Genomic DNA, 22,740 nt, shown 5'->3' with positions numbered 1-22,740 from the left:
TATTACTACTGCAAAACAAGCCAAATCTTGCACATCCTTCTCCAGAGTCTAGCCTGGAGATTCTCTCTGACCCCTTTCCTCCATGCACCCTGCCAGATCTAGCTCCCAGATCGCCCCAGCCTAGTATGACCACCTGTGCCTGCTCAAAAACAAAGCTCTTGACTTCCACCAGGACTGGCCCTGCCCACTCCGCAATTCACAGTCCACTTCCACACAATACCCAACCTTTCTAGCCAGACAGATCTACTACCACAGTCCAGGCTTAGATCAGAATACGCATCCTGCACACCAGCCCAGTCCCCTCTGTCTATCTAACTTCATTCCACCCAAGCATTTCAACCTCTAGGTCAGGTCCAATCCCTGACCCATGCATACATCCTCTCTTCCCAATCTGCTCTGTCCTTATCAGACTTAGAACTAATAAAAGAAGTTCATATGCCCAGATCTCCTCCCCAAAACAGGAACAATATGAAAGATCAAGCCAGTATTTCCTCTCCAAAAACAACCAGTTGAAGAGACTCTAGCCAGCCTGATCATGACAAACAAGGCTCTGGCAGGCCTTGCCTTTCTCCCCCATTCCCTCTGCTTGCTAAAAAACCATTAGATTATATTCCTAAAGCTAGACACCAAGGTCAATTCCCTTATTTAGCCACTACCTCCTCCTGAAGATGGCTACCAAGGTCCAGCTATCAAAGTATTAAAATCCAGCAACCAAAAGCACCCTTTGGATCCCTAATTAACATGCCCAATCAAATTAAACACCTCATCCTAACACAGGGTTACTTCTTTTACCTTTATAAACTGCCATTTTCTTATGGGCCGTGTCTGTCTCCTCTCTATCCAGGAGCAGTTCTTTACCCCACCCCCTCAATCCCCACCAAATATCCCTTCCCCTTCTCCCATGTTCCTTTCCCCTTTCTCTCTTGTCCTCTATCTCCTCCTGTCTTTGTCTCTTATTCCCTGACCTGTAGCCCTTTGGGGTAAATAAATCTCCTTTGTGTTGAGAACTTGATCTTGGGGTGTCTTGTGTCAGTCCTGTAGAAATGTTTACCAAAGAGAAATGCCTAGATCAGTGGTTTTCTACCTTCCTGATGCTGCAACCCTTTAATACAGTTCCTCATGTTATGGAGACCCCAACCATAGAATTATTTTTGTTGCTACTTAACTGTAATTTTTGCTACTGTTATGAAGCATAATGTAAACATCTGATATGCAGGATATCTGTCTGATATGTGACCCAAGACCCCAAAGGGGTCGTGACTCACAGGTTGGGAACTGCTGACCTAGATGAACCCTAGGAGACAGAATTTTAAAGAAAAATCATAAACTTCATCAAAAAATTTCAAGACTCTTAAACACATGGAAGGGAGGGAGGGAGGGAGGGAGGGAGGGAGAGAGGGAGGGAAACAGCTCATTGAAATTAGGAGAAAGAACTTAAGGAGAATGAATGCCTGAGCAGTGCCCAAGAAAACACAAACAGAAGGTTGGTAGAAATAACAAAGACCAGAATTCAATAGAGACAATGAAGAATGCTCAAGCTGAAATGAAGATGATATTGAAAAACCCAAAACCCTTACTCTCAACACTCAGAAGGTAGAGGCAAGCAGGAGGGTCCACCAGAGTTTGAAGCTAGCCTAGTCTACAAAGTGAGTGCCAGGACAGTCAGGGCTACACAAAGAAACTCTGCCTCAAAAAACACCAAAAAAAGAGAGAGACCCAACTAGAAAACTCAAAGGATGATTAACGGAGGCTTGAAGGAGTCAAGTACAAGTAACATTTTATGCAAAATGTAGCAGTTTAGGTCCTCATACTCAAGAATGGGTACAAATATCATAAAGTGGGGATCAGGGCCATACTTACTCTTCTAAGCTGTCTCTGCAAGGAAGTGATGCACGTATGTTGCATGGGAATACTTACTGTCTTGTTATCATCATAATAACAGATGATTTCTCAATGGAAACTTTGAAAGCCAGAACTGGAGCAATGCATTCCAAGTCCTACAAGACTATGATGGCCAGACCAGACTAATACACCCCATAAAGTATCCTCCACCACAATTAAAGAACAAAGAAAAATGTTCCACAATACAAGCAATCAATCTAAAACACTTTATATCAAACAAACCAAACTTGGAGGAAATATAGACGGCAATATTCGGAACTGAAGAGAGGAATGCACAGAGCCAAGAGAATGTGGAAAGAAGTACAAAGCTATAATTATAAAAACACAAAATACCAGTGAGAAAATGCTACCACTAAAAACCAACAATAGGATGACCACAATTAACACACACATTTCAATAACTGTAAATACAAATGACCTCAATTCTCCAAGCAAAAGACACAGGCTGACTGAATGGACCAAAAAACAAAATCTACCTGTTTGTTGTCTACAAGAAGCACAACTTAGCTTTAAAGATAGGCACCAACCTAGAATAAAGAATGGACAAAAGTACTCCAATCAAATGGGACCAGGAAACACGCAGATATTTCTATCCTAGTATCTGACAAATAGACTTCATATTAACCCAATCAGAGAGAGAAAAGGGGAACACTGTATTCTAATCAGTATTCTAATCAAAATAACAATTAGGCAAGACATTACTATCCTAAACATGCATGCACCAAACTCTGGGACACTCAATTTCTCACACCCACACACGGAAGGAAAGTGTTCTGCAGGATTTAAAGACATACATTAACATCAATTGCAATTGCTCACTTTATCCAAGACAGGTCATCTGGACAAAAAAATTTATGATGACATTTAAACAGATGACATCATAGCAAATGGATTTAACTGATAACTACAAACTATTCTACGCAAACACTGAAGAACATACATTCTCCTCAGCAGCACAGGGAAGCTTCTCTATAACAGATCATACCCTAGGAGACAAGGCAAATCCTTACAACTTCAAAAAGACTGAATTAACTCCATGCATGTTCTCTGAGGAAAATGTAGTGAAACAAAATTGACAACACACACTAAAAAATCTCTAGTAAATACACAAACTTATGGAGATTAAAGTTTTTTAATAAATGATGAGCATATCATTAAGACATTAAGAAGTAAATTAAAAAACTTCTTGGAACTAAATGAAAATGAAAACACAACACAACAAAACTTCTAGGACATATGGAAAGCACTCCTTTGAGAGAAAATTATAACCCTACATTAAAAAAAATCAGAAAGAGCACAAATAAATGACTCAATGGTACAACTCAAAAATTTGGAGACACAAAATCAACCAAATGCAAACCCAGTACATGGCAAGAAATAATAAAAATTAATGAACTGGAAACAACAAAAACAATACAAAAAAATAAATGAATCTAAGACAAGGTTTGTTGAGAAGATAAAGATTGACATCCCTTTGGCTCCAAATTAAAAGAATCACATAGTAACAGAAAAACATTACAAAGAGACCTAAGAAATTCAGAATATTATAAATACTTGAAAACCCTGTACCTGTACTCCATTAAGCTGTTAAACATGTAAGAATAATAGATTCAACCAAACCATAAAATTGAACCAAGAAGTCAAGAAGCAAACAGACTCATAACAATGAAGAGATTCAAATAGTAATAAAAAGCCTTCCAGCAAAATATTAATGATGATGATGATCCAGGACTACACAGATTCATAGCAGAACTCAACCATGTAGTGGGTAGCCATTCCAGCTTTGATCTGGAAGTTCCAACCCCCATTGAGACTTCAGCAACTGTCACACCTACAAGGCGGGGCCAAGAGAGGCGCCTGGAGACCTGAGATCTGGATGAGCTGCGCTCTCTCGGTTCCGGGACCCTGGATGGTGGAGGTGGGCCAAGCAGAGCTCGAGAGAACACCGCTGGACTGCGATACACCTTCCCCAGACCCCGCGACCTACCTATCCCTTAATTTGTAAGTTACGCCATTAAATAAATCTCCTTTTAACTACGTGGAGTGGCCTTAATAATTTCACCAATACAACCAGACATTTAAAGAAGATCCACAGCCAATCCAATCCTTGCTTCTTAAACTATTTAAAAAAGAAAAGAAAGAAGCAGCAGCAGCAGGTACATTCCCAATCTTTTTCTAGGAAACCAGTGTCTAATACCAAAACCATGTAAACACACACACACACACACACACACACACACACACACACACACACAGAGAGAGAGACAGAGAGAGACAGAAAGAGACAGAGAGAGAGAGAGAAGAAAAAATCTACAGGCCAATATCCCCTATGAACACAGACTCAAAAATGCCCAATAAAATACCTGCAAACAGAATACAGACATATACACCATGACCAAATTGGCTTTTATCCCTAATACAGAGATGGTTCAACATATACAAGTCAAAAATATAATAAACCACATAAGTGGACATAAAGATAAAACTCACATATCATCTCAATAGACGTAGAAAAGGTCTCTGACAAAATCCAACATGCCATATAAAAGTCCTAGGGAATGTAGGACCAGAGAGAACATACGTCAATATAATAAAAGCTATACAAATATGGGAAGTTTAGAGCCAATATATTCCTAAATACAGAAAAGGTTTGAAACAATCCCACTGAAAGTTAAGAATAAGACAGGATGTCTTATCTCCATTTGCTGTGGGATGGTCTTTATGTATGCTGTGAATATATGTTGTTCCCATTGGTTAATAAATAAGATGCTTTGGCCTATGGCAAAGCAGCTTAGAGGCAGGCGGGAAATCCAAGGAGAGAAACAGGAAAGAAGAAAGGCAAAGGTAGAGGTAGAGAAATGCAAGCCCACTGCCAAAGGAGCAACAAGATGTCAGCAGATGGGTAACACCACAGCCACATGGCAACACAGATTTATAGAAATGGGTTGATTTCAAATGAAAGAGCAGGAGGAGGGAGGAGAGGGGAATCTGTGGTTGGTATGTAAAATGAATAGAAAAATCTCTTAATAATAATAAAAAAGAAAATAGGATAATGTAAAAGAAAAAAAAAAGATGAAAGAGCTAGGTGGCAAGCAGCTAAAGCCTCTCTGTGTTTACTTGGGTCTGAGCAGCTGCAGGACCGCAGGTTAAGAGAGATTTGTCTGGACTGCTGGGCATGGCAAGACCAGAGAAATTTCCGACTACATTTGACTGCCCAACATGGAGCAAGGAGTTTCCACCTACAACCTGAGAGAATTTGTAAAAAGGGTTCTTGGCCGGGCGGTGGTGGCACACGCCTTTAATCCCAGCACTCGGGAGGCAGAGCCAGGCGGATCTCTGTGAGTTCGAGGCCAGCCTGGGCTACCAAGTGAGTGCCAGGAAAGGCGCAAAGCTATACAGAGAAACCCTGTCTCGAAAAAACCAAAAAAAAAAAAAAAAAAAAAAAAGGGTTCTAAAATGGAGCCAAGAGCAGCTTCTTAGTTGTACCTCTCAGGCAAGCCAAGAGCTACAGCATGGCAGGTTTGCAGCATGTGGGCTTGACCTACAGCATGGCATATTCCCACTGTGGTACACAGAGGTGTCTCCAAGCCGTGCCATGAACTGCATGGTAGATTTAGCTTTTGCAAGTACAGACAAAAAAAAAAAAAAGAAAAGAAAAGTTTCTGAGCTACATGCTCCTTGATAGAGGCACAGACACACTGCCTCCCAGAGTCTGCAGAAAGCATGGTTCCCAGAGCTAGCAGTGAATTACCTACACCATGTTGGGAAACTGAAGTGGGTGGAGCCAGCAGCCAAGGCTGCCATTTCAGTCCATGCTGCAGTTTAAAGCAATAGATTCACAAAAAGACAGATTCAGATGAAATAAACCTCTAAATGGTTTACATTATGTATAAAAATGCATGAAGGCTTGGAAGAGAGAAAAGGATGATAGACAGTTATATAAAGAAATAGTTTTAAAAAATAAAGTCTTTAAAAAGACAGTAAAAGTAATATAAAAAATAAGCCACATAAAGATAGAAATTACACAGAGAGTCGATTATATTGCCTTTGGGATTTTTAACTGCAGAAAGATAAAGATATCTGACTGTAAAGGCTGCTGAGTTAGGCCAATATATATATTTTAAAGGTATCCTGACTTCAAAATTTGTGTCTAAGGACACAATGCTTTGGAAAAGAGGTTCTGCTTTTCTTTCCACAGAAGATGAGAACCTATGGATTGCTTCCAAGCTAATATGGTTTGATCAAGGAAGACCCCCTGAGCGGTCTCCAGAAGTTCCAATATACAGAACAACTTTAAGGCAACTGGCTCAGACAATGCAGTCTCACAGACTTCTTCAGTCAGGACTTGACCACAATTCTTAATTTTCTTTTCAGGATCCCCTAAAGATGTCATCACCCCCAGACAGCACTAAGTCATTTTAAGAACATGATACCCCCATTCCCAAGAGGTAGGGTGGGTGGTTTTTGGTCTTTCAATGGGTTATGGATAATTGTCATTGTTTGGATGGTTGGTTACAAGTTGTTATTGTTAATGGTCAGGAAAAAGGCTAAACAAAGGAGATTAGATTTAGGGTTCTTGTTTGGAAAAAAAAGAGGACACATAAGATAAAAGGTAGATTATTAAATCTACTCTGAAAAAAAAGATATAGAAATGATGAATAAGGGTAGATTACTGAATCTACTCTGAAAAGAAAAAAGAGAGAATATGGATATGATAAGATAAAAAGGTTGCTGTGGGATGGTCTGTATGTCAAGTGTGTTGCTGATTGGTCAATAAATAAATCACTGATTGGCCAGTGGCCAGGCAGGAAGTGTAGGCGGGACAAGGAGGAGAATAAAGCTGGGAAGTGGAAGGCTGAGTCAGAGAGACACTGCCAGCCGCCACCCTGACAAACAGCATGTGAAGATGCCGGTAAGCCACGAGCCACGTGGCAAGGTATAGATTTATAGAAATGGATTAATTTAAGCTGTAAAAACAGTTAGCAAGAAGCCTGCCACGGCCATACAGTTTGTAACCAATATAAGTCTCTGTGTTTACTTGGTTGGGTCTGAGCGGCTGTGGGACTGGCAGGTAAGAGAGATTTGTCCTGACTGTGGGCCAGGCAGGAAAACTCTAGCTACAAAAGGTAGATTATTGAATCTACTTTTAAAAGACAACTACTAATTTCAAATATTTTACATTGGATTGGATTTTTGTATATTATATACAAATTATGTATATTGATACAAATTTGAGATTGATTTTGTTAGAAAATACTGTACATATATTTCTAATCTTAATAAAGGTATTGTACTTATACAGTTTATTTAACAATGTAGTGCGATTTTCTAGTCCTTGAAAGTTATTACCAACTAATTAGGATATAAAAAAATGAAAGTTAGTAGTTAGTCATTACAATCAAACTTGTAGTCATATTAGGTATGTTTTCAAGGTCAAGCAGAAATATTAGATAGGTCATCTTCAAACACTTCAGAGATCTTCAGAATATGGCATTTAAGATGCTTTAATAACAAAGATTTTCTTTCTTTTTTTAATGGCTATAAGACATGTCTGCTCCTGGCAGCGTGAATATACTTCAGAGAAGATGATGGGCATTGAAGAAACTCCATATGGAGTTTACTTTCATTGTGGCAAAAGTTAGCCACTGGGCAAGAAAATAGCCTTGCTTCAACTGCTGACAGCATGCCGTCCAAAATGGACAAGCAGTACACAAAAGAAAGAACTGCCGATCCTTGTCAAGACAAAGTAGGAAAGCTCGTTAGAAATCCTGCTTCACAGATGAGTCTGTCAGATATGCTAAGCCTGCAGACCAACGATGGATGCCCCAACATTGCAGAGAAATCTCGGGAGACTGTCCAGGCAGCCAGTTGTTTCTGTCAATCCTCACATTTTTTGGAAGTTGCTTGTTTGCACTTCCTGTTTAACTAGGTAATAATATTTCCTTCTTGGGTCTCTGAGGGAGTTGAAGATTAGATAGGTATAGTTTTCCTTGTTAACCAATTCAGAAAAGAGACTCACTAAAGAGGTGTGAAGTGTGTTAAGTTTGAAAGACATCAAAAGATAGTTTTGGGTTGGTAATACAAGTTAGGATAGAAAGTGAATTATGTACATTTTGGACTCTCCAAAATAGGATAGATAATGGAATATTTTCTTTGAATTTGTCAAATGCAAATGGACTAGACATTGTTGATATATTTACTGCCTGTATACACTGTATATAGTTATTGTACTTATTGTATATAGTTTTTCTTATATTAGTTATAATTTTTTTATTTTAGGCAAAAAAAAAAAGGGGGGGGGGAATGTGATATTTCATTTGTGCTCTAACAAATAAACCTTGCCTGGGGAATCAGAGGAAAAAGCAGCCACCATATTAAACATAGAGGTCAGGCGGTGGTAGCTTACGCCTTTAATCCTAGCGTTCAGGAGGCAGAGATTCATCTGGTTCTCTGAGTTCAAGGCCACACTGGGAACAGAGCCACGTGTGGTGGCACATGCCTTTAATCCCAGCACTAGTTAACCACAGAGGCCTGGAGGTCTGTACAGACAGACAGGAAGTGATAGAGCTGGGCAGAAGGAGGAAGTGATGTAGCTGGGTGCAGAGAGAAAGTAAGATGCCAGGGCACAGAAGGGTATATAGGTGTGAGTATACAGGAAGTAGCTCTCTCTTCGGCTGAGGATTTCCTAGCGGTAAGAACTTGTGTCTAGCTTGCTCTATTCATCTGATCTTTCAACTTTGACTGCAATATCTGGCTCCAGGTTTTTTATTAATAAGACTTTTTAAGATTTGTGTTACATCTATTCCTTTTCAATATTGTGTTTAAAGTTCTAGCTGGAGCAATAAGGCAACAAATGGAAATTATAGGGATACAAATAAAGAAAGAATTCATGGTATTCCTATTTACAGATGACCATTGTTGTTTGTTTGTTTGTTTGTTTGTTTTTTAACTCTTTTGGAGGCCCGTCACCCAGCTCCCAAATAAATCACACACAGAGGCTTATTCTTACTTATGAATGCCGGTCTTAGCTTGGTTTGTTTCTAGCCAGCTTTTCTTAAAATAGCCCATCTACCTTTGCCTCTGGGCTTTTACCTTTCTCTTACTTCTGTATATCTTACTTTCACTCTTACTCCATGGCTGGCTGTGTGGCTGGGTGGCTGGCCCCCAAGTCCTCCTCCTTGATCCCTCCTGCTCTTTCCTTCATCTTTCTTCTTCTCCCAGATTTCTCCTCTATTTATTCTCTCTGCCTGCCAGCCCTTCCTATCCTTTCTCCTGCCTTGCTATTGGCTTTTCAGCTCTTTATCAGATCATCAAATGTTTTAGACAGACAAAGTAACACAGCTTCACAGAGTTAAAACAAATCAACATAAAAGAATGCCAAAAAAAAAAAAAAAAATGCAACAGCCAGGCCGTGGTGGTACACACCTTTAATCCCAGCACTCAAGAAGCAGAGCCAAGAGGATCTCTGTGAGTTGGAGGCCAGCCTGGTCTACAGATCAAAATCCAGGACAGGCGCCAAAGCTACACAAAGAAACACTGCCTTGAAAAATAAAACAAAACAAAACAAAAAAAGAATGCAACAAATCTTTGCATCATTAAACAAATGTAACCAATATATTCTACAACAGATGACACGATACTATACATTAGAGATCCCAAAAACTCTACCAAAAACTTCTAGACACTAAAAAGTAAATTCACAGTGTAGCAGTATACATATCAACTCGCAAAATCAATGGCTTTTCTATCCACCAACAACAAACACATAGAAGGAGACCATGGGCACCACTACCATTCACAATAGCCTTAAAGAAAATAAAAATATCTAGAAATAAACCTAGTCAAGGAAGATCTCTACAATGAAACTTTAAACCTCTGAAGGAGATGAGAATGACATTAGAAAATGGAAAGACAACCAATGCTCATGGATTAGTAGAATTAATATAATGAAAATGACCATCTTATCAAAAGATATTTACAGATTCAATGGAATCCCAATTAAAATCTGCAACTCATTCTTCATAGAAATAGAAGAAAAAAAAGGCATCCTAAAATTTATGTGGAACTACAGAAGACCCCAAATGGCCAAAACAATCCTGAGCAAAAAGAATAATGCTGAAATGATTACAATTCCGGACCTTATTACAGAGGCACAGCAATAATATTGTGTGTGTGTGTGTGTGTAGGTATATGTGTGTGTATATATACATATGCATGTATTTATGTACATACACACACACACAGTACTGGCACAAAAACAGACATGTAGACCAATGGAACAAAACCAACACCCAACATGAGCACACATAATTTCAGCCCCTTGACATTTGACAAGGCCACCAAAAACATAACTCTGGAAAAAAGAAAGCATTTTCAACAAACAGTTCTGGGAAAACTGGAAGTCCATGTGCCGAAGAATGCAATTAGACCTGTGTTTTATTAAAAGTTGTTATTGCTATGGTGAAACACCATGACCAAAGCAAATTGGGGAGGAAAGGGGCTATTCAGCTTACACTTCCACAGCACTGCTCATCAAGGAGCGAAGTCAGAACAGGAACTCAAACAGGACAGAAACCTGGAGGCAGAAGCTGATACAGAGGCCATGGGGGAGTGCAGCTTACTTGCTTGTTCCCTCATAGCTTACTCAGCCTTTGGTCTTACAGAAACCAGGACCACCGTGATGGCACCACTCACAATGGGCTGGGCCCTCCCCCATCAATCACTAATTAAGAAAATGCACTACAGGCTTACCTACTGCTGAATCTCACGGAGCCATTTTCCCAATTGAGGTTCCTGCTCTCAGATGACTTTAGCTTGTGTCAAGTTGACATAAAACTATCCAACACAACCCATATCTACAAAAAATAACTCCAAATAAATCAAAGACCTAAACCCCAAACCTGAACCCCTGAAACAGCTGCAAGAAAACATAAGCAGTACCTACAAGTGTAGGAAAGGCTTTCCTGAATAGAACTCCATTTGCCCAAGAATTAAGGCCCACAATTAACAGGTGGGTCATCATGAAACCAAAAAGCTTCTGCACAGCTAATGAAACCATCAACTGCATGACGAGGAAGCCCACAGACTGTAAGAGAATCTTTCCCAGCTATTCATCTGAGAGTGGGTTAATATCCAAAATACATAAAGAACTCAAAAAAACAAAAGCCAAAAAATGAACGACCCATTCAAACATTGGGCCTGGGATCTAAACAGAACTTTTTCAAAAGAAGGTAACAGAATGGCTAACAAATATCTTTTAAAATGTTCATCATTACTAGGAATTACGGAAATGCAAATTAAAACACCTTTGAGAGTTCATCTTACCCCAGTCAGAATGGCCAAGATCAGCAAAACAATTAACAACGAAAGCTGGAGGGGACGTGGGGGAAAGCAACCCTCACTCATTGTTGGTGGGATTGCAAACCGCCAGACATTGGAAAGTAGTGTGGATAATTCTCAAAAGGCTAAAAATAAATCTACCAAATGACCCAGCTAACTCCTTGGAATATGCTCAAAGGACTAGTCTTCACACTCTAGAGACAGCTGCTCAGCCATGTTCACTGCTGCTCTAGTCACAGTACCTAAGAAATGGAAAGAACCTGCGAGTTCTACAACTGAAAGGGGATAATGAAAATATAGTACAGATATGCTATGGAATACTATACAGCTGTAAAGAAAACAATGAAATCATAAAGTTTCAGGTAAATGGATAGAACTAGAAAAGATTATATTGGGTAAGGTAACCCAGATCCAGAAAGGCTAAGGTCACATGTTTTTTCTCACCAGAGGCTCCCAGAGCCAAATATTCAGATATGAGTATATATGCAGAGTAATTATAAAAACCAAGTAAGTAAAAGGGACCATTGCCAGGTTGGGGAGCAAGAGAGAGAGGAATAGCTGAGTACAAGTGATCTGACTGGGAAACTGGGGGGTGGGGGTAGGTGTCTCTGATTAGGGAGGGGGTAGAGAAATAAATACAGGAGGAGGAAGGACAAGGGTAAAATAACGGATGTTTTAAAAGTTATAAGGAATCATACTATTAACTATCTACTTTTTTAAAAAGCCTATGATGCACATAACGTCTGAGTATTAGTCGGGGCTGACAGTGTGCGAAGTCCTAAAGATGACCTAACAAAAACCTCAATAGTAGGCATGAGAAGCCCTCTTTTGAGCTCTTGGTCAAAGTTGTCCACAAGACTCCCAAAACATTACAAGCTATTGCTGTTGCCTCTGTTTGCCCCTCAGATGTAGAAGGTTAAGTCTCTCTAGCTGAAGACATCTTGCACTTCAGATGTAGGGTCCAGGGGCCTCTGAGCTGAAACTGACCTGAAATGCCTCCTCCCTGAGGACTAGCTTTCATGGTACCAGAAGGCACCACACAACTTCCAAAGAAGGGAAGCAACCAAGATCCTACCCATCTATGACAGCTATGAACCACAACAGTGACCAGAAAGGCACAATAATCCTAAAGCTACAGTAGTAGCATGCATACCATGGGATTAACCAACAGCTCTCTAATTGGACGTAAGACCCATTCAACAACTGAGTAATCATGCCTGGTACTCGAAACCTAGCCAACTACCTAGGGTTACTGAAGTCATGGATCTTAGAGGAAAACCTACAAAAACCACTTTATAAATCAACATAATCCCCAACTATATTCTAAGTATTCTTCCTTATTCCCACAGGCAAGTGTAGTTCTCACCACCTCATCAAGAAATTTTTTTTGCCACAGACAGAGACCATCACAGAAAACCATAAACCAATCAAAATGCAGAGTTGTGGAGCCCAGACCCCATGCGTACATCTACAAACCATCTCCTGAACCTACAGCTCAGGGCACACTGCTGAAGAAGGGGCAGAAACTGTAAGCCAGAGAGAGCATCAGCGACTCTGCTGTGGAACTGTGTCTTCTAGGGATGTCAGAAACTATACCTATAAAGTCTCACCAACATAAAACTCCTTAACCTGAGCTGAACAAGGACAAGAACAAACGTCCTAATGTGGATGGGGGAAAGCCCAAGAGTCCTCAAACCTACACAAAATACAAGCAACTATGGAATGTTGAGAGGGAGAAAATAAAGCTTCCTAAATGGAAGAGCACACCAATTGCTTATCCCATACCAAACAATCAATCCTGCAAGCATACATACAACTAACATGACACAAATTGAGCAGGACACATTTGTGTATTTAGAAATACATATGTATATACATATATATTTATATAACAATTAATTAAAAAAAAGAGGCCATGGATTTGAAAGCGTGCAAGGGGGTACATGGGAGTGTTTGGAGGGAGGAAAGGGAAAGGGATATAATTTTATCATAATCTCCAAAAACCCAAAATTAATTTTCAAAAAGTATAGAACCAAAAGAAACAAATAATAATACTGAAGTAAAAAAGAGTGATTGTTCTCTTTTGTTGTTGTTGTTTTGGTTTGCTTTTTGACACAGGGTCTCCCTACGTAGCTCTGGTTGTGCTAGAAGTCACTGTATAAACCAGACTGGCCTCAAACTCAGGGACTGCCTGCCTCTGCCTCCTGAGTGCTGGGATTAAAGGTGTGTACGGCCACACCTGGCTCTGTGACTGCTTTCTTAGTGTCATGTTAAATGTTCAATCACCTCAAAAGAAATGTTAACTTAAAAACTGAAAAATCAGTATTCTCATAGTACAGGACAAAGAATAGACATGGTTCTGTTAATACAAGGTTCTTGATCACGAGCCCAGTTTAATAAGTTACACCTACAAAAACTACAGGCATTAAGAGGAAACTTTCTAAGTCCTTTTCTTTAGTTTGAGACCGATGCACTAGAGAAAGAGGATGTTAAAACTAAGATTGAGGATGGTAAGACGACTCAGCCAGTAAAAACACCTGCCACCAAGCCTGCTGACCTACGTTTGATCCCCAGGGCTTACAAGGTGGAAGGAGAGAATCAACTCCTACAAGTTGTCCTCTGAGATCCATACATGTGCAGTGGTGTGTGCACCCATACATGTATACATCCACACAAAAATGGGGGGAAATTTTTAATTAAAAAAAATATATAGCCATACCCAGATAAGTCCCACTTTCAGACATCATTGAAGAAATTTCTTTGTGCAGTGGACAGCAGTTAATGCAGAAACTCACAACTGTTCACTGTTCAAAGTACAGAGAATATGTGTCTAGGAAGTACTCAGCAATAAACTAGACATCTCTAACACAAATCTCTCCAAGGCTCAGGGAATATCTCCGAATAGGGGATGATGGAAAGAGCCAGAGGTCAGAGGAAGACTACGGCAAAATGGTTCTCCTCTGGACATGACAGAACTACTGCACTCATGAACTCACAGCGGCTGAGCCGTCTGCACAAGGCCACGCCAGTCAACATTCGGGGAGAGGTACCCCTCTAACTGAGTAACTACTGACAGTTGACAGCTTCTCATGAAGAAAGCGTCAGTTCTCTTTACGGGTGTAGTCCCTGTATGTCAACTATGCTCCGTGGATGGCCTCACACTCATGCATACACAGGCATCACAAATCAGACTCAACGGGTTCTGTGGGGGTAGGGCAAGAAGTTAAGGGAGGGTGAAGGTGGATGTAGGAGTAGTTAAAGGGAGCAGTCAAAGGCATCAAAATACATTGTATGCATGTATGAAATTCTTGAAGATGAAAAATGCTGTAATAAAAAATTTAATCAAATGTTAAAATAAACACCAAATACAGAAAATGTGCTGCAGTAATACCCCATTCACAGGATTTTCAGTAACTATCATAATCATGTGAAGGTTCTTTTCATACAATAACAATCATGAATTTAAATATATTTCCATCTTTTAGCACAGACAGTCTCCTAGCATACCACCCTGAAAGTGCCTTGTAAACATAGATATAACCAAAAGAGAAATGTTACTGACACACAAAGAAAAAGGGTAAAATAACACAAGCTTTTCTTTCCAACAATGAGAGAAAGGAATAAAAAGACAACTCTTCTCAAAGTAATGTTTGTTTAATCGCCTCCAAAAAATGATCCTACTCAGTTTTTAGTATGTAGAACTAACCATGGTTTAATTCAAGCTACCATAAAAAAAAAAAAAAAGAAAGAAAAGAAAAACAACAACAAGCAAGAAAAACACAGTGTAAGTAGCTTGAACAACTGTAATTACTGTTGCACTGTCCTGGAAGCTAGAAATGAAAAGACCAAGGTGTTAGTAAGGCTGGCTTCTCTCCTTTGCTCCAGATGGTGAACTTCTCAGTATCAAGACACAAACTACCCCCTGAATGTGCACTCCTGGCATCTCTTTGTAAAAGACTGCAGTCCTGCTAAATTTGTGAACCATGCCATCTATGAACTCTTTTAATATAATTACCACTTTAAAGGCACTACATGCAAATACAGTCATACCACAGATTAGGGCTTCAAGATGAACAATGGCAGGGACATAATTCAATCCAGAACAATGACACCTAGCCTTAAGGTATTATTAATTTTTAAATAGTCCACATGTGTGTATGTGTATTCTCTATCATAGACAAAAGAAAGAAAAATAAGCAAAGTACTGCTGTGGAATAATCTTTTTGTACACTTTGAAGATGTCACTCTGATTAGTTTAATAAAAAGCTGAATGGCCAATAGCTAAGCAGAATTTCCAGGCACAGAGGATGCTGGGAAGAAGGGTGAAGACGCCATGAGGTGCAGAGAAAGCAGGATGGGCACTATGGAGATAAGGTAACAAAGCCACAAGGCAGAAAGGAAATTAATAGAAATGGGTTCATTTAAATTATAAGAACTAGTTAAAAACAAGTCTAAGCTATGGGCCGAGCTTTCATAATCAATAAAAAGTCTCTGTTGGGGACTTTATTGATGAGCTATTATTGGGGAGCCAACAGTCCCAAACAAAAAGTCCAATTACAAAGTACAGATTGATTATCCCTAATCTAAACACCAAAATTATAAATGGATTCAAATTCAGGATATTCAATTGGATTGATAAAATACACACATACATTCCAGATTTTAACAAATTGAAATTTGAAATACTTGCCCCAATTATTTTGGATAAGAAATAATCTGTGTTTTCTCCATCGTTCAAGTTTTCCCAATATTACATATTAGTGTGGCATCAACTTTCATTGTACAGTTATAAAAATTAAGTAAGAACATCTGTGAGCCAGGCATGATGGTACACACCTGTAATCCCAATCAGAAGGTGAAGCAAGAGAAATAAGAGTTCTAGGCCAAGGAACCTGAGCTACATGGCAAGAAAGGAGGAAAGAGTGAACCACTCGTGCGCGTGCGCGTGTGTGTGTGTGTGTGTGTGTGTGTGTGTGTGTGTGTGTACACCAGTATCTAGCAAATGTAAATTCAGGGTACTAAGACTTTGCCTTACTACCCCTCAAAAGATCAAAAAGAAACCAACAGTTATGAATATTTTCTGAATCTAAATATATCTGAAAATGTGTAAGAATCTCAGATCTACCATTTCTAATTATGTGAACGTAAGAAGCTACTCAGAGTCTGCTTCTATACCTGAGAAAAGGGTTCCCTGGCATTAATATGACCATTGTATCATGAATACAATGATCATCCCTCCATACTACAAAAGGTAACCATCAAATTTTCCAACAAGATCATGCTAAGAAATTTTAATGTCATTCTCCCATTTACTTGCAGCATTTTAATTCTTCAACAACTACACTCTGAATCTTAAAAGGTTACCGATATATCTCTATAGACTAATTTTTATCTTACTTCTCTGAACAATCCCTCATCTCTTTGCCCTGTGATGTTCATTTTTAACTCATTAAAAAAATACAATCACCTAAATGCCTCAAATCCTGTTCAATGTGTGAAGACATACAAAAAGGTGATCATTAAGCTGTTACCTTACAATAACTGTTTTTAACTTACTCCAAAACAAAACACATTGCATGTGACTCCAAGGCACTACACCTATCCTCTAAGTACACATTCAAACAATGCACCATAACCTGCACTGATATGCAGTATCATATCAGACAACAGTAGCTAAAAAAAAATCTCCTGTGGAATGTACAGCTGAAAGGTAGTTTATCATGTTATGCTTATGGATGCAGTTTGTACTTGCCTTTTCTCCTACCCTAACTCTCCCACTAGAAACATGCTCAGCATTGACAACTATAAAACCAGTATCAAATATTCAGCCAAGATTTAATTCCTTAGATAAAAATAAACAAATCTATTTTAATTTGCAATTTGCTCATCTTTAATAAATTATACATACATCAAAGAATTATTGACAATACATTTCTTTATGACTTATTATCAGTAACTGATTTATATGCTTATTTTATGTTTGACACCTTTGTAAAAACTGGGCAAAAAGGTTCTAGAGTAGAAAAAGTTAAAGAAGCCCTGTTCTAAAGCAGTATTTGAGCTCAGCAGGTAATGTACACCTACAATCCCAATACTTGCAACAGAAGGATTCCAGCCCTAGACCAGCCTGCAGTACAAAAGCTTGTCTCAAATAAGTAAATAAACAAAAAAGTAAAACAGTTTTTTTTTGCCAGTGAAGTGCCCAGTCGTATAATCCCAGCTACTCAGGATGCTCATTCAGGAGGATTACTTAAGACCAAAAATTCAAGCTCAACTTAGGATCCTGATTTAAAAAAAAAAAAAAAAGGCAGAAAAGTAATCATAAAATAACCAGTTACTAATAAGGGTATCCCTATATCAAAAGAATTAGTAGGCAGAATTTTCTTTTACGATAAGAAAGTTATAATGTTGGCCGGGCGGTGGTGGCGCATGCCTTTAATCCCAGCACTCGGGAGGCAGAGCCAGGCGGATCTCTGTAAGTTCGAGGCCAGCCTGGGCTACCAAGTGAGTCCCAGGAAAGGCGCAAAGCTACACAGAGAAACCCTGTCTCAAAAAACCAAAAAAAAAAAAAAAAAAAAAAAGAAAGTTATAATGTTATTTGAGAGAACTATTTATTTATTGGAACACAATACATAAATGTGCTGGCCGCTAGCCTAGCCAAAATAAATTTGATCTCAAGGTTTAAGGAGAGACCTGGCTTAAAAGAAATAAGGTGAAAAGTTACAAAGAACACCTGACAGCCTCTTCTGTACCATACACACAAGCACAAACATCCTCATATACGTGAGCACACTCACACACATACAACAGAAAAGATGATGATGGAACCATTAGTACAGTGGCCCTCAACCTTTCTAATGCTAAGACCCCCAACCATAAAATTTTTGTTGCTACTTCCTAACTGTAATTTTGGTACTGGTTTAAATGGGATGTAAATAGCTGTGTTTTGTGATGGTCATAGGTGACCCCCTGTAAAAAGTTCATTTGACCTCCAAGATCTTGAGTGCTGCACTAGACAAGAGGGAACTGCATCTCCTGACATAAGCATGGAGCCGAGCTTCCCTACAACTCACTTAGACTGTGTCACGAAGAAGAAATCTTATTTTTAAAAAGAAAGGGGTGAATTTGTGTAACTAGTGGTAAATTTTAAAAACATACTAGAAAATTTGCCTAGGGATATGGTTTGGTGGTAAAGAATTTGTCTAACAACTGTAAAGCCTTGGGTTTGATTCATAGCACTAAAAAAATTATGAAAGCTATATATGACTCAACAGGTTATATTCAGAAATATACATGTATACAAATATGTATATGCATGTAGTAACAATGAAGAAGAGGCTATGAATTTGAAGGATGTCAGGGAGGTGTATGTGGGAAGGCTTAGAGGGAGGAAAGAGAAGGGCGAAATGTAATTACATTACAATCTCAAAAATGACAAAGATATATATATATATATATATATATATATATATATATATATATATGAAGTATAGAGGACTTTTTAGAATATGAACAACTCAGTCAAATTTTATATTTTTAAAAAAATTTAAAATAATGAAAATCACTAATAGATTTCTCACAACCAAAATTTCCCCCAAATAATCATGCTTAGTTTTAAAAATTCAGTGTGAGAATAATCAGTATCTTTCCATTCAATTTTGCTCTCAGGGTTTAAACTCCTCTGTAAAAACCCATTAGAACCTAGAAAGTGAGTATGATGGCTTAAGCCCATTATCCCAGCACTTAGGCTGAGCGGGATCACCACAATCAAGGTTAGCTTGAGCTACACGGTAGGTTCCAAGCCATCCTACACTAGAATGACAGCCCGTCTAAAAGAATAAAATAAAATAAATGAATCTACCGGAAATAATTGAAGAATAATATACTGGGACTGGAGAGCTGGCTCAGCAGTTAGAAGTACTTGCTGTTGCTGAAGAGGAGCAGTGTTTGGTTCCCATCGCCCACAAGGCAGCTCTCAGCCACCTGTAACTCCAGTTTTAGGGAGCCTGATGGATGCCCTCTTCTGGCCTGTCAGCGGATACTGTCACAGTGCACACACATACACAATGCAAACACTCATAGAATAACAATTTCGAAAGCTCCAAGTGCCAAAAAACCAAGATTCTAAATATGCCTAAATCAATTCAATTACAGAAATGGCACAAGACCACATTCTTTCAGTATTAAAAACTGCATTTTACTACAATAAAAACATAAATGATTTTGGCAAAAGGTATACACACAATGTTGCAATTTTTTTTAAACACTTCTAGAACATTCCCGGGACAGATTGCAATACACAGACATAAATTCGATTAAAATTAGAAAGAGAGATTACACTTTGTGCTGAATAACATAAAAGGAACATAACATCCTTTCACCATAGCTAGGAAGTATCGAAACAGACCTAAATTGAAATTTGTAATTGCAACAAACACAAAGCATTCTGACCAATGCTTTTCCAAATCACAACACCCACTTAAGAGCATTAATATAGCTTGAATCAAAAATGGATTACTATTACAAAATGCTTCCCTGACCCTCCCAAAGAAAACTTCAAGTGTCCAGAAAGTGTCAATATAGGAACCAAATCTTTTTCCTAATATTCACCAATGTTTTTGAAATTCTAAAGGTGAATTATGACTGATTTGAAGGCTCCATAAAACATGTTTTGTCTATTATTACTGCTTCCCATCTCAACATTTTCCCCCCATCAAGATCAACCCACATTTACAAATACATACACATTTCACTTATGAAAAGAACAGGATAAGGAGACAACTTAAAAGGGAAAGCCATGTGCCCTGATTATGTCACAATAAACTACCAAAACTAATTTCCAAACAGAATATGGTATCAATCAACACCAACGTGCAGAGAGCAGTATTAATCTGTTTTATTTTAACGTTTTTATAATGTCTCGGTATAGAAGTATTACCCAAATACCAATAAATAATTTTAAGGAACAAGTTAGTGTTCAGTGTGGGGGCCCTTAATCACACCTGTAATTCACAGAACTCCTCTCCATTCTCTCCTGCTTCTCTCAAATGATCTAGGTTTTTTTTTTTTTTTTCTGAATCACAACGCTTCCAGCAGACATTAAGTAGGGATTTGCAACTGCAGCAAAAACAAAGCATTCTGACCAATGAATTTCCAACTTACATTAACGCAATACCCATTTAAACCTGTACTCATGGTTCTCACTAAGTGTCTAGCTAGCTTCAGCAGGGAGCATGGGAGCGTAGTGCCAAGTTCTGCTGAATCCCGGACACTATCTCAATTAGGAAGGGGCCGAACCATATCCGGTTCTCACTGGATACAGTTTCCCATGCTTCCCATCTTAAAAACTTTACGTCTTCCCAGAAGAGCAATAAATACACGAGGACGCCAGGGACAGTGCCTGTAGGGAAGACGACTGACTGATCAAAACTAAACCCCTATATATGGAACCCGAAACTTCAAAACTTTTCAAACCAATTACAGCCGCGGGAGCATGCTATCTTATGTTTTGCTCCTCCTTGCCCATTTCTTTCACGGAGCCAGCTTCCACAATCCCTCAGCAGGCAGCACGTCCGACTTACTGGTTAGTTGGAGGTGCGGTCAGCGGTATGGCCACCTCTTCCTCCTCGTATTCTGGTCCATCCAGGGAGTCACCTTCATCCACCGTGCCCAGGCCGGAGCCCAATGGGGGCAGCAGAGGAGGCGGCGGCAGAGGAGGGAATCCGCCACCGGGCCCGAGGGTCTCAGCAGCCAACGACAGAGTCCCCTTGGTGAAAGCAACATCTCCGGCAGGTCCGGCGGCGGCGGCAGCAGCAGCAGCCCCCGCCACGCCAGCACCAGCAGCAGCCGCAGCCCCGCCGCTCGGCGCGGCGGCCCCCAGGACACCCGCCACTGGCCCTGTCCCCGGGAACCCGGACCCCAATCCGGTTCCGCCACCCAGGGCCGCAGCCAGGTCGGCATCGGCCAGCCCCGGGCAGGGGGCGGCGGCGGCGGCGGCGGCGGCCACCGGCGGCAGGGCCGCGGGTAACTTCACCCGGCACGCCGCCGGGTAGGCGCTGGAGGAGCCCGCGGTCACCGCGCCGCCTCCGGCCCCCGCGGTCGCCGGGCCGCCTTCCTCACCGCCGGCCTCGGCCGCCATCATGTTGAAGCCCGCTCTCCTCGAGCTACCCCGGGCCGCCCGGGAGCCCCGGGGGCCAGCAGGCCCGGGCTGCGAGCCGCCCCACCCAGGCGCGTCCCCCTTCAGCTCTCCAGGCAGAGGAAACAACAACAAAAGGAGAGAGCGCCCGCCGCCGCCGCGCCCCCTCCTCCGGCCACAGCCCAAGCGAGCTCCGCGGCGGCAGCGGCTGCCTTACGGGAAGCGACGCGGGCAAAAAAAAAAGAAGAAAAAAAGCAAAGCCCCAGCGCCTGCAGCAGCGCTGCCCGGAGCCTCACCGCGCACACCCACACTCACGCGCACACATGCACGGGGCGCCAAACTTCCTGGCTGCGCTCAAGAGGAAGGGAAGCCCGCTGCAGCGGCCGAGGCAGCGCCACCGCCGCCGCCGCCGCGTCTCAACGCCCGGGTTCCGGCCGCCCCCACCGCAGCCACCGCCGGGGCTGCCCGAGCCGCGGCCGCCGCAGCCTCATCTCCGGCCGGCTGGAGGACCCGAGCGGTGGGAGGGGCGGAGGGAAGTGGGGGCGGCGCGCCGAACCCGACTCGACGGCTGGCTACCGGGCAGGCGCTCGGGAGCGAAACCCGAGAGAGAGACAGAGAGAGGAAAGAGAGAGAGAGAGAGAGAGAGAGAGAGAGAGAAAGGAGGGCGGGGCCCGGGAGGAAGGGAGGGGAGCCGGGAGCGGGCGGCTGCGGCTGCTGCTGCGGCTGCTCCTGCTGCTGCTGCTGCGCAGGCGCCTTCCGGGAGCGCGGCTGGAGGGAGGAGAGGGAAGAGCAGCCCCGGCAGGAAGCGGCGGGCGAGCGGGCGAGCGAGCGAGCAAGCAGGCGGGCAGGCGGGCAGGCAGGCAGGCGGGCAGGCGGGCGGGCGGGCGCGCGCCCGGAGGCGTGGCACACTCTTCCCTCTGAGCCCTGGGGGACGCGCGGCGGGCTCTCTCCACGCCGAGGGCCTCCGTGCGAGCCTAACTTTTCCCCGGCTTTGTTTGTTAACAGGGCGAGGAGAAAAGGTCCCTCCTCTCCAGGCCCGAGGGACCGGAGGGACCGGAGGGACGGACGAGGAGGCGGTGGGGGAAGGCAAGGATGGTGCCAGGAAGTCAAGTCCATCCCCCTGCTTTCTAACTTGTAGAAACATGGCCTCAGCCACCACCGAGGCAGTCGGCCACAAAGGTCAGAGCCGTGCTCGCAGTGTCTTCCTTTTCGTGGCGTGCTATAAATCGCCGCGTAACTGTCGCACGGTAGAGTAATTCAAACCTAGTGTCGGGGACTCAAGAAAGCCACCGATGAGAGGAGCCATGGGAAAACTGGGGAAGGTGGAAACAGAGGTAAAGCCAGATTTCTACTACTATAAACTT

The 22,740-nt window shown here is 41.5% G+C and overlaps 1 protein-coding gene across 1 annotated transcript in view; it reads right to left on the bottom strand.

Moving 5' to 3' along the window:
• Rasa1 (RAS p21 protein activator 1) overlaps nucleotides 1-21,508 on the bottom strand; it is an 83,736-nt gene extending 62,228 nt beyond the window's left edge. Inside the window, exon 1 of the mRNA XM_059276493.1 lies at nucleotides 20,823-21,508. Within this exon, the coding sequence (XP_059132476.1) occupies nucleotides 20,823-21,382 (560 nt within the window). The 5' untranslated portion in view covers nucleotides 21,383-21,508. The remainder of the gene's footprint in view (nucleotides 1-20,822) is intronic.
• Between the last annotated feature and the right edge of the window lie 1,232 nt (nucleotides 21,509-22,740).

Source organism: Peromyscus eremicus, chromosome 11 (assembly GCF_949786415.1).
Source record: "Peromyscus eremicus chromosome 11, PerEre_H2_v1, whole genome shotgun sequence".
NCBI classification, from domain to species: Eukaryota; Metazoa; Chordata; class Mammalia; order Rodentia; family Cricetidae; genus Peromyscus; species Peromyscus eremicus.
This window is presented reverse-complemented; position numbering and strand designations above follow the sequence as displayed.